Raw genomic sequence first — 13,055 nt, forward strand, 5'->3', positions numbered from 1 at the left:
AGAACTATTATCTCTTTATTTGTGATCATATTTTTACTGTAGCTTACTGTAATTAATAAAAATCACAAATGTTTACAGAATTTAGAAATCTTTAACATAGCTATCTTGTATTGTGGAAAAGAACCTTTTTGTACTTCATGGTGATATGATTATAAATTCATAAATCTCACAAGCAAATTTCTATTATTTGTCAGAATTCATTTTTTGTAGCCAAATACTACTTTAAGTAAGGTTGCTGGACTAGCGTAGGAGTTTCATGCTTCATCATTTATACTTTATTGGTTTGGTACTCATTTTCTTATCCCTTTGGTATTTCTACTCAGAACTCATTTTAAACACTATTAGGTTACTAGATGATCTTCTAATTAAAATCATTCATGACATAGTTTTCTTGTATTGAAAGCAAGTTGTCTGAAGGGCTGGGGTTATGGTAGAGAGCTCACCTAGCATTTGTGAGGCACTGCGTTTGATCCTCGGCACCATATAAAAAATAAATAAGTTGTCTGTAGAAATATTTTTCTGCCTTTTTCTTACTTTCTTCTTATTTTCACAGAAAGAACATGTTCTTTGAATAACTGTACAGTGGCCAAAAGAATCGGAAAAGGAAAAGATGCTACTGTCATCTTTGAACATTTCAGGAAACCTGTAGATCCATTTGTTGAAGAAAACTGTTCATGCAATGTACTAAATTCAGAGATAAACCCTTCCAACTCAAGTATTTCTAATTCCTATGGAAATATGCAAAATGGAAACATTTCTATACTTGAAGCATACAATGGAAAGACAGAAAATAATTTAGCAGAAATTAGAGACTCTTCTCAAATACTTGAGCATGATTCAAGTGTGTCTTTGCCCAGTGATAATAGAGAAAGTGATAATGGTGACTTTTTGTTAAATTTGACATATCTTAAAAATATTTTAAGTGGGATTTCTGCTGCTTTACCCCCTCACAATAATACTGGCTCAAGCACAGTTACTACTTCAAAACTCATCAAAGACCCAAGACTGATGAAGAGAGAAGAAAGCTCGGAAAAACAGAACATTACAGTTTTAAATGAGATTTTGCCATTCAAGAAGAGTATAGATTATGATAATTCAGAAATAAATCTGTCCTCTGTGCCAGCTGATTCTGTTTCCTCACCCGAAGTCACTAGTGACCATGCTATTCTTACTAATTGTTTGGATGTCTCCTGCTTCAAATTTTCTTTTGATGATTCACAGCCTCAGACTCAGAATACCGAGGACCATCATCAAACAGCACCCAATAAAATTACCATGGCAGAACAATGTAAGGACCAAGGTGATCTTTCCTTCCCAATTTATTTTTCAAATATAGTTTCAGAAGTTGAAAACCAAAAACACAGTGAGGAAAAAGCTCAGAGAGCCCAAGAGAGAAGCAACATCTCACTTTTAATTAAACAAAGCAGTGAGCCATGTAACTCTTACAAATCAGTGAGTACTTGTACAGAAGAGTATAATAGTTACATCTCTCAGGAACCACAGTCAATTGCTCAAAAGCTAATGGAACTAAAACTGAAAAAAACAAATAAAAATTGTGTTAGCATTATGCCTGATGCTTTCCAGGAAGCAAAAGATATTTCCCAGGCCAAAGAACTACTCATTGATACAGTTATTACATCTCATGCCATTGAAACATCTCTTGACAATTCAAATTGCAACATAACTAGAGAATATATTTGTGCCCAGAGGAAAAGTGAAAGTGAACCAGTGTCATTAGAGAACATTCAGAGAGACTGCAAAGAAATGTCTCATATTGAAGATGAAGGTGAAGATCACATTCTGTTGTATAATGTACAGTTGAATAATGATTTATACCTGAATACTAATTTCAAATGGCAAGGATATAATGATAAAGAAAATGAAAATGAGGCTGAAGAGGAAGATAGTGCTGCATCTCCAGAAAACATAGAGAATGTATATGGAGGCAAGAAGCAGGGTTTTCTTACAAATAACACTATGACAAATATAAGTGAAAGGAGAGAGAATAAAAATTACAACAAAGGAGCAATTCTGAGTTCTAAAGAATTTTCTACTACATTTAACTTGGTTTGGGAAGATAAAGATAAGTCAACAGAAACTGCATTGTTAGAGAGTGAAGATACCATTACAGCCATAAAACAAAGAGACATGCAGAGTACTGGAAGAAATGTAGAGCATTTGGATTCCACAGCATTTGTTGAAATTGGAGATTCTTCAGTAGGTGAAGCTTCAAATGCTACAGTAGAGGTAGCTAGTACTACTATGCCTACGTTAAGCACAAATTATGAAGCTCACCAAAGATTTGAGTTTAAGGACACATGCTTTGAGAGTCCACATTTTGGTTCATTAGTAAAACATGGCATTTCTGATTGTGAAATTGATATGGATAAAAATAAATTAAAAGACTCATTAAATCAGTCAATAAATGAGAACTCAGTTCTTCAAAGTTCAGAATTACAAAATGAGATTGAAATAGAATCAGAACAGTGTGATACACATAGCCATGGAAATGTACTTTATGAAGAAGTTGAGGCCTCATATGAGGCTCTGATGTCTCGTATCGATTGGAAAAGTCTATTAGGAAGTGATAATGGAGAAAAGGAAATTTTGGAAAGTACCACAAAAAAGGAAAATATTGATCAGCATTGCTCTAAGAAAATTATATGTTTTTATTCCTCTACACAAAAGGAGGAGCTCCATTCCATTTTACTTCCAGATCTACAAGTTAGAATTACTAATATATGTAAGCCAGGATTCAACCCCAATGATGATTCCCTTTTAATAAAGGATAATTCTTACAAATATATAACTAAAGCCACAAACCCAGAAATAAATGAGGAGACGGAAGCTCCAGGATTTAAAATTTATTCCCAACCTCCTGGTGAAAATTCAAATTATCCCTGTGAAGACATATTTGGTAATTCCCTGCCAGATTCAGGAATTACAAATGAAAATGAACTCTCCCATTCTTCTGACTTGAGTCATAACACACAAGAAAATCATAAGTCAGAAAAACAAAGCAGTGGATCTTTGTCTACTAAACCTAATACCACAATAATAAATAAGTGCAGATATTTCTTTTCAAAATCAAAAAAAGACTTTAATGATACTAAAAGTAAAAATGACACTGAATCAAGAATTAGCAAAAGAAAGCTACATGCATCTTTTAGGGATGAGAACATATCACATGAAATTTGTGAAAAAAAGAGGAAACTAACCAATCAAGATTCATTTGAGTGTTTCTCTTCATTATCCCAAGGACGAATTAAGATATTTTCACAGTCAGAACGACATATTAGGAGTGTCCTGGATATCCTAAATAGTGAAGCATCTTTATGTAAAAGCAAACGACTTTCCAGAACACTAGACAAAGCTGTACTTCACTTAAAAAAAGCTCATAGAAGAGTCCATACATCTTTGCAGCTTATAGCTAAAGTGGGAGAAAAAAGAAAGGGCCCATTACCAAAAGCATATGCAATAATATGCAATAGTTTCTGGGAAAGTTGTGACCTTCAAGGTTATAGTTCTGTGTCTGAAAGAAGGTATTATTCTACTAAGCATTTTTTGTCAAAAAGAAAGTATGACAAACAAGAAGAAAAAAGAACTTTAGGATTTGATGTTGATAAATCGTTAGCTTATGTGTCAAAGCACAAGTCTTATAAAACAAATGGAGAGAAAATTGCAAAGTGCCATTCCAAAAAAAGAGTAGCCACCAGTGTCTCAAGAAGTCACACCACAATTCATGTGAGTGAATTTTATGATCTAGAACAAAATCTTGAATCTCACTTGCCTCTGTTCTCCACATCCCAAAGTACAAGTCAATCAGAGTATGATAACAGTTTGAGACATTCAAGGTCATCAGAACTTCAGCCCTTTTCTGGAAGAACTGAATGTCTGCTTTACCCAGATGAGAAACAAACTAAAAAGGAAAATCAAATTGATATAAAGGTATCTAACAGTGAATATAAAAAGCTTGAGAACCATTCAGCACATAATAATACTAAGGATGTGATAAAAGACATTAATTCTGATGCTAATAAAGTAATAAATGAAAGCAATTCAGTGTCTTTAAATTGCGTAAAAGAGAACAACCCAAATTATAACGCAGACAGAAATTATGAGGGGACTTGTATAGCTCACACAAAGGTGAAAACTGACATTTCCGTCTCAGACTCAAACATGAAGCACATCTACGAAAAAGAAAACCTTTCATCTAGTTGTAAAAGAAATCTGGAAGTAAATGTTTCTATAGACAAGTATACAACTCCTATTGAGAGCTGCAAACCAAACATTATTGCAGGAAACTTCCTTATGGGCCCATTAAACCTAACTTCAATAATAAACACAAAATACAGTACCCGTCAATTGCTATCAGCCACTCCTATGATAGCAGAAGGAAAATCTTCAGAGAATTATTTGAATAAACAGAGAATTTTTGCTTTGGATTCTTCAATATCTGGTACTGTGTCACACTGTCAGCAGATATATGGTGGAATAGAGCTTCTAAACACAGAACCATGTTCTTCAAGTTTTCTTACAGATGAGGATGAAACAAATGGTATTGGGTATTCTGAGTTGGACCTAACATCAGTCACTGAAGAAAGTAAAAGTTATGGGGAAAATACAATGAATAAACTACCTTCCAATGGAAGTTTTCTGTTCTTGAAAGATAATATAAGGTGTTCTTCAAAAAAATGTATTGCAAAGAAAGACATTCAGGCTAGAAAGAGTTCTCCAATTGAACAAGCAGAAAAAGAAGATTCCATTTACAAAAGAGGCACTACTGAAGGATTAACTGTTAAGTATAAAAATCAAAATAGCCTAAAAGAGGAACCCTCCCACTTAAATATGAAAAAAATTAAAAGTAATTCAGTTGACTCTAATGTAAATATTAAAAATACTGCTCCAGAGGCAGTCTCTTTGAGTAACACAATTTCTGGTCAGCCTAACAAAAGACAGGAGTGGGGTATCAAAGTTACTGATGACTCTCAGTCTCACTGTATTTCCAAACTAGGCATTCAAGCAATTAATTGTATTCCTTCTCCACATGCCCAGTCTGAAGCCTGTAAAGTCACTGCTTTTCAGAAGCCTATATCATACGTGAATGAATTAAATGAAAAATATTGTTCAACTAATTATACAGCTTTTATAGCAGAACTGTCTCAGATTTTGCAGAGAGCAGATGAAGCATCATCATTGCAGATACTGGAGGAAGAAATCAAGATTTGTCGAAATATTCTCCCTTTATTTGTTGAGGCTTTTGAAAGAAAACAAGAATGTTCACTTGAACAAATCTTGATTTCAAGAGAACTGCTAGTAGAACAAAACCTGTGGAATAATTGCAAATACAAATTAAAGCCATGTGCTGTTGACGCTCTGGTAGAACTTCAAATGGTGATGGAAACCATTCAATTCATTGAAAACAAGAAAAGGCTCTTAAAAGGTGAACCGACGTTCCGGAGCTTGCTTTGGTATGATGAGACATTGTACAGTGAACTACTATGTAGGCCCCGTGGTTATCAACTGCAGTCCAATTTCTATCCTGCTTTTCAAGGAAGATTAAAATATAATGCATTCTGTGAGTTGCAGAATTACCGTAATCAACTGTTTGCAAAAACAAAGAAAAACAATTCATACTATGTTTTCTTAAAATACAAACGACAGATTAATGAATGCGAAGCCATACTTAAGCACTGTTCTGATTGCTTTGACTTTTCTCTTTCTATTCCATTTACCTGTGGAGTTAACTGTGGAGATAGTTTAGGAGACCTAGAAACCTTAAGAAAAAGTACTTTAAAGTTGATCAGTAAATATGAAGACACCCCTAAAGTTTATACCTATCCTGGAAAAGAAGACCATCTGTGGATTATCATAGATTTGATCTCCTCAAAAGTTAAATTTATCAAGAGCACTGAAGCAGTAACTATTAAAATTTCTCTTTATGGTTTGGAACATATCTTTTTTGATGCTGCAAAAAATCTAGTTTGGAAGGAGAGAAGAAAATATTTCAGCAAAAAATACTTACAAAAGAATGAAGATGTGCTACTCAAAGTGAATGAATGTGCTTTTTCTAAGTTGCAGGAGATACATGAAACCTTGTCTAAAGATTTAAACAGTGAATTAACTTCCAGTATTGGACTTGAAACAGATACTATGATTGCTTTCGGAAAGTCACATGATCTAGTTAGCCAAGAAAACTGTAGGTTTAACAGTACCTTGCTTTCACACCCTGGTATTTGTTATATTGGTGAAATACTGGATCAAGCTGAAATTGCAGACTTAAAAAAATTACAGGAACTTACTTTGAGATGTACAGATCACTTAGAAATTTTGAAGAAATATTTTCAGATGTTGCAAGAAGTGAACATAGATGATATTTTTATCACAGAAGAAAATGCTTTGGATGTGCTGCAAAACTACAACCATGGGGCTATAATTTTAAAACCTGAAGCAATTGAAACATACATTGAAATTGTTATGCTGTCAGAAACAGTTCACTTTCTTAAAAATTCAATGGCAAAGAAACTAGACAACCAGAGATTTCGAGGTATGCTTTGGTTTGATTTCTCACTTCTTCCTGAGCTGATATGCTGCCAAGAAAAAATGACATCTTTTTCATTTCTTAAAGATAACCCAGATGAATGCCTTTACAATATAATAGAGACTGCTATTTCTGAACTTAAGGAAGATCTGGATATTATCAGTAAATATAGTGAAGCTGTTAATTGCTCATATGCTCTGCATTTATTCTCAAGGGAACTTGACGAGCTTTCAGAAATTAAAAAGCTTCTAAAGAAGTCTGAGTATTCCCTTTCCACGTATATTGACTTTGTGCCATATATAGCATCCATAAATTACGGAAACACTGTGACAGAGTTAGAACACAACTATGATCAGTTTTCTACACTACTCCAAAATATAATGTCTATCCCTCAGAAAGATTTAGGGAAAATGGCCCATATTATGAAAGTCATGAAAACAATTGAGCATATGAAGATTATATGTGCTAAAAATGCTAAATTATCTACTTCCTTTTTGCTATGCCAAATGGCACATAACAGAAGGAATGCTTTTCAACTGAAGAAAGAAGAAAAAATGAATATTCATGCTGTAAAACCTGAAGAAAATACAAATAAATCCAGTCTTTCTATGAAGGTACCCTCAATTTCAGAGTGCATAATTAAAAACTTTCCAAATTCCTCTAAAAAACAACCTATCCATACAGACAAGTGTAAGGACTCCCAGGAAGAAGAGAAAAATACTACTTCCTGTTGTAAAAAACAAAAGGTATGGATGATGATTTAAAATGAAACTTCTTTATTCTTTTTGAGAACAAATCTCTTCAAGTAAACAAGTACTTTGCAAAATAGTAAATGTTAATGTTTTAAATTACTGCCTTGCAAAACAAGTTTTGCTAACTAAAATATTGGATTTATTACCTATGAAATAATTATGTACATGAGAGATTGCCTTGCAAATGTTTGCTTTTTAAACATAAATGTTTTAAATAACATTTCATGGAAGAATGAATTTTAATGTCGGGGAAAATTCATTATTATGAATGTGTTAGTGCATGATCAAGTATTTATTCATTACCTTCTATATAACAAGCCTATGACCAATGTAGTGAATATTAAAAAAATGACTAATGAAGCTTGTCTTCTTGACAGTTATCATCCAGATGGTGAAGTAGGACAGATAAATAGATGATTATCAATAAGTTAGGAAAAGTCCTATATTAATACATTTTTTTAATTTACCTAGTTTTTATGTGCATGGTATTATTCTGAGGATTATGCAAATGTTAATTTATTATTCACAAAAAGCCCTTGGATTTTTTTTTTACCTTATTTAAAGGTATTTTTGTTACCTTATTTAAAGATGAGGAAACTGAACACAGAAAGATTAAATAACTTTCCCATGGTCACAGAGTTAGTAAACAGAATAGACCATTTCTAAAGCCAGTCAGTCTAGCTCCAGAGCTCATTCTACCAGTTGCCTCTGCTCTACCCTCAGAGGCTTTGGGGACAGCTTTTCAAGAATTTCCTAATTCAGAAGTAAAGGAAAAGTAGGATTCTTTCTGTGCTTGCTTCAATTGTAATTATTAGTACATCCTAGTTGTAGGGGTTAATAATTTAATCATCATCTATGGTACCATCTTTATAGAAAAATGCCTAATAAACAACCAGAGCACAAATTATATGCTCAACATCAAGAGTAAAGTCAGGGGGTGGGGATATAGCTCAGTTGGTAGAGTGCTGACTTCACGTGCACAAGGCCCTGGGTTCAATCCCCAGCACCACAAAAAAAAAAAAACAAAGGATTATAATAAAAAGGTATTGTTGATATGGAGAAGGAAAGAAAGAATAAATAAAGCTTAGCTTGTTAGAGAGAATTTATTTTATAGGAGAACACAGGCCAAATTTTGCCTTAAAGGAAAACAAATGTTATCAGGTGAAGGTAAAATGAAGAGGGTTTTTAAAATGCACAAAGTAATGTGAGCAAAAACAATGCTTATTGACATTATTTGAGAAATGATTTTAAAATCAAGTTTGGAACAATTTAACTTATTGGTGAACAAGAGTAAAACTAAGGATGAAATGAAGATTGTTTCAGCTTTCCAAGAAATCTCCATACTGCTTTCCATATTGGCTGCACCAAGTTGCAGTCTCATTAGCAGTGTATGAGAGTGTGTCTTTTCCCCCACATCCTCACCATCATTTATTGTTGTTTGTATTCTTAATAGCTGCTATTCTGACTAGCGTGAGATGAAATCCTAGAGTAGTTTTGATTTGCATTTCTCTTAATTGCTTGAGACGTTAAACATTTTTTCATGTATTTGTTGATTGTATATCATCTTCTGAGAGGTGTCTGTTCAGTTCCTTGGCCCATTTATTGATTGGGCTGGTTTTTGTTTTTTTGTTTTGTTTTGTTTTAGTGTTTAGCTTTTTGAGTTCTCTATATACCCTAGAGATTAGTGCTCTATCTGATGTGCGAGTGGTAAAAATTTGCTTCCAAGATACAGGCTCTCTATTCACCTCACTGATTATGTCTTTTGCCAAGAAACAGCTTTTTAGTTTGAGTCCATCCCATTTATTGATTATTGATTTTAATTCTTGTGCTATAGGAGTCTTATTAAGGAAGTTTGGGCCTATTCCGACATGATGGAGATTTGGGACTACTTTTTCTTCTAATAGGCACAGTGTGTCTGGTTTAATTCCTAGGTCCTTGATCCACTTTGAATTGAGTTTTGTGCATGGTGAGAGAGGGATTTAATTTCATTTTGTTGTCTATGGATTTCCAGTTTTCCCAGCACCATTTATTGAAGAGGCTATCTTTTCTCCAATGCGTGTTTTTGGCACATTTGTCTAATATAAGATAACTTAGTTACATGGATTAGTCTCTCTGTCCTCTATTCTGTACCATTGGTCTATAGGTCTATTTTGGTGCCAATACCATGCTGTCTTTGTTACTATTGCTTGGTAGTATAAGGTCTGGTATAGTGATGCCACCTGCTTCCCTCTTCTTGCTAAGGGATTTCTTTTGCTATTCTGGGTCTCTTATTTTTCCAATTGAATTTCATGACTGCTTTTTCTATTTCTGTGAGGAATGTCATCGGAATTTTGATTGGAAATGCATTTAATCTGCATAGTTCTTTTGTTAGTATGGTAATTTTTGATCGAGCTATCCCACTCCTCGGTCTATACCCAAAGAACTTAAAAACAGCATATTACAGGGACACAGCCACATCAATGCTTATAGCAGCACAATTCACAATAGCTAAACCAACCTAGAATGCCCTTCAGTAAATGAATGAATAAAGAAAACATGGTATATATAGACAATGGACTATTACTCAGCAATAAAAGAGAATAAAATCATGGCATTAGCAGGTAAGTTGATGGAATTAGGGAAAATAATGCTAAGTGAAGTTAGCCATTCCCCCAAAACAAATGCCGAATGTTATCTCTGATATAAGGATGCTGATTCATAGTGGGGTTAGGAGTGGGGAACGTGAGAGGATTAGATGAACTAATTAGATGAACTTTTTTTTTTTTTACCTCATGGGGGCAAAAAAAGATGGTGGAATGAGGTGGATATCATTACCCTAAGTACATATATGAAGACACAAATGGAGTGAATATACTTTATATACACAGAGATATGAAAAGAATATATACAGATATGAAAAGATATATACAGAGATATGAAAAGAATGTGCTCTATATGTGTAGCATGAATTGTAATGCATTCTGCTGTCATATATAACAAATTAGAATAACCAGTTTTTAAAAAAGATTGTTTCGGGAGCTGTAAGTGTAGCTCAGTGCTAAGCATTCACAGGCCCTATAGCACCAAAAAAAAAAAAAAAAAGAAAAAAGCAGTTTGAATTACATTCTGTACATGTTGAAGTGTAATATCATGGGAAGTTTTCTTCAGTGATTTAAAAGATAAGTAGATCCTGAGTATAGTTAGAAGTAGTCATTTGTCAGCCACGGTTTAGAAAAGAGTGCTGTTTCATAAAAATAGAAAAGAAAATTTATAGAAGTTGAATATCCCTTATCCAAAATACTTAGGATCAGAAGTGTTTCAGATTTGGGTTATTTTCAGGCTTTTTCGTATTTGCATCAGATCTGGAGGATGGGACCATAGTCTAAACACAAAATTAATTTATTTTCATATGTACCTTATGGGTAATTTTTTACATTATTTTAAATGGATTTTGTATGTGGGACAGAGTTTCATAGTGTGGAATTTTCCACTTAGGGCATCATGTTAGCACTCAAAAAGTTTTATATCTTGGAGCATTTCAGATTTTGGATGTTTGAATTAGGGATACTGATCCTGTATTTGATAGACATTATTTTAAAAATTGATGGGGCTCAGTGACTGATTAACTAAAGAGAGAGCAGTCATAAATGGACTCCAAGATTAGTTTTAAGATATGTAGAGGTAAGAAGAATGTTGCGAATTCTTTTTTCAAAACAGTTATTTTAGCTGCGTACGGGAGCACACACTTGTAATCCTATCAACTTGGGAGGATGAGGCAGGAGGATTACAAATTCAAGGCCAAGCAATATACTGACAAACTGTCTCAAAATTAAAATGAAAAGGGCTGAGAGTGTAACTCAGTGGTAGAAGGCCCCAGGATTCAATCCACAGTACCATTAAAAAAGAATGGTAAAATAATCACTCTAAGTTTTGGAGTAATCCAAATGTAAGTGATGTTTGCAAAGTCCTGAAAGAGTCACTGTTTTTTTGTGGGGGTGGGGATTAATATTTGTATTATAGTTCATCGTCACCAATGTAGATTTTCTTTGTATCTTGTAAACATAGGTTAGCATGAAAGATGTCACAAAAATCTACAAAGTGGAATCAGCATTCAAGAAGCCAAGGTAGGCATTGCCATCAACCGTAACTAAAGACAAAACAAAATTAGGCAAATACTAAAATATAAGAATAAAACAGCTGGGCGTGGTGGTACCTGCCTATAATCCCAGAAGCTCAGGAGGCTTCTGCAGGAGGTCTAGAGTTCAAAGCCAGCTTTAGCAAAAACAAGGCACTAAGCAACTCAGTGAGACCAACCCTGTCTCTAAATAAAATACAAAATAAATCCAGGGATGTGCCTCAGTGGTTGAGTACCCCTGAGTTCAAACCCTGGTACCAAATAAATAAAAAAGTAAAATAATTATTTATATAACTCCATTGTGTCATATGTATAATTTAGGAGACAAGAGTAAGAAGCTAAAGAAGAAGTTTGTTTCAGATTATACATCATTTTATGTTAGTCATGAGTTTGAACTCCATTCTGTAAGTATTTAAGGCCAATGTCTTGTGAGATGTATTTTTTTAGTGATATAAATAGTAAGACTGTTTGAACACAGTTCAAAAAGGTAACTTAGAATGGGGTTGTGGCTCAGAGGTAGAGCGCTTGCCTAGCATGCATGAAGCACTGGGTTCCTCAGTACCACAAAAAATAAAATAAAAATAAAGGTATTGTGTCAATCTACAATTAAAAAATAAAATTTTTTTAAAAGTAAGATATCCAAAACTTAGAGTGATTATTTTACAGAAGAAGAAATAAAAATTCACATTTAATATGTATTACTTAACCAATTAATAATTTCTTTAAATGGCATAAAGGAATAGGACAAGTATTTTTTAAAACTTGCAGATCTTACAGACCAGCCAGTTTTCACACTGGAATAGAGACATAATTGCCAATTTATATCACTAAATGGGAACATTAATATAGATGGTGTCTGTTACAGACACACACTCAATATTACACTGTTTCATAGAAGGATGTTTTTAACATTGTAAAATAGGAAGGATTAGGGATGCTGATAGGTCTGGTAGTGGTGGTGGTGGTGTTTTTGGTACCAGGGATTTAACACAGGGGCCCTTAACCACTTTTTTTATATTGTATTTAGAGATAGAGGGACTGAGGATGTGGCTCAAGTGGTAGCGCGCTCGCCTGGCATGCATGCGGCCAGGGTTCGAGCCTCAGCACTACATACAAAGATGTTGTGTCCGCCGAAAACTAAAAAATAAATATTAAAAAAAAAGAGAAGGAGATAGGGTCTCACTGAGTTGCTTAGGGTCTCGCTAAGTTATTAAGGCTGGCTTTGAACTCTCAGTCCTCCTGCATCAGCCTGCCAAACCAGTAGAATTACAGGCATGAGCCACCCTGCCTGGTGCTGATAGTTCTTTAAACTGAATAAATTAGGCTGAAGTTGTGGCTCAGTGGTAGAGCACTTGCCTAGCATGCGTGAGGCACTGGGTTTGATTCTCAGCACCATATATAAGCAATTAAATAAAGGTCCATCAATAACTAATAAAAAAACTAAATAAGTTATCTTTATGAAAAATGAACTACAGGGGCTGGAGTGTGGCTCAAGTAGTAGAGCACTCGCCTAGCATGTGTGAGGCACTGGGTTTGATCCTCAGCACCACATAAATTAAAGATATTGTGTCCACCTACAATTAAAAAATAAATATATTTTTTTAAAAATGAACTGCATTATTTATATTTTTTTCATTTTGATGTGAAG

The 13,055-nt window shown here is 34.1% G+C and overlaps 1 protein-coding gene across 1 annotated transcript in view; it reads left to right on the forward strand.

The window, feature by feature from the left end:
- Positions 1-13,055, forward strand: part of Tex15 (testis expressed 15, meiosis and synapsis associated) — a 55,738-nt gene that overhangs the window by 37,176 nt on the left and 5,507 nt on the right. The window contains exons 6-7 of the mRNA XM_076855280.1: positions 554-7,287; positions 11,338-11,396. Coding sequence (XP_076711395.1) covers positions 554-7,287; positions 11,338-11,396 — 6,793 coding nt within the window. The remainder of the gene's footprint in view (positions 1-553; positions 7,288-11,337; positions 11,397-13,055) is intronic.

The sequence above is a fragment of the Callospermophilus lateralis genome, chromosome 4, assembly GCF_048772815.1.
Source record: "Callospermophilus lateralis isolate mCalLat2 chromosome 4, mCalLat2.hap1, whole genome shotgun sequence".
In the NCBI taxonomy this organism is placed as follows: domain Eukaryota; kingdom Metazoa; phylum Chordata; class Mammalia; order Rodentia; family Sciuridae; genus Callospermophilus; species Callospermophilus lateralis.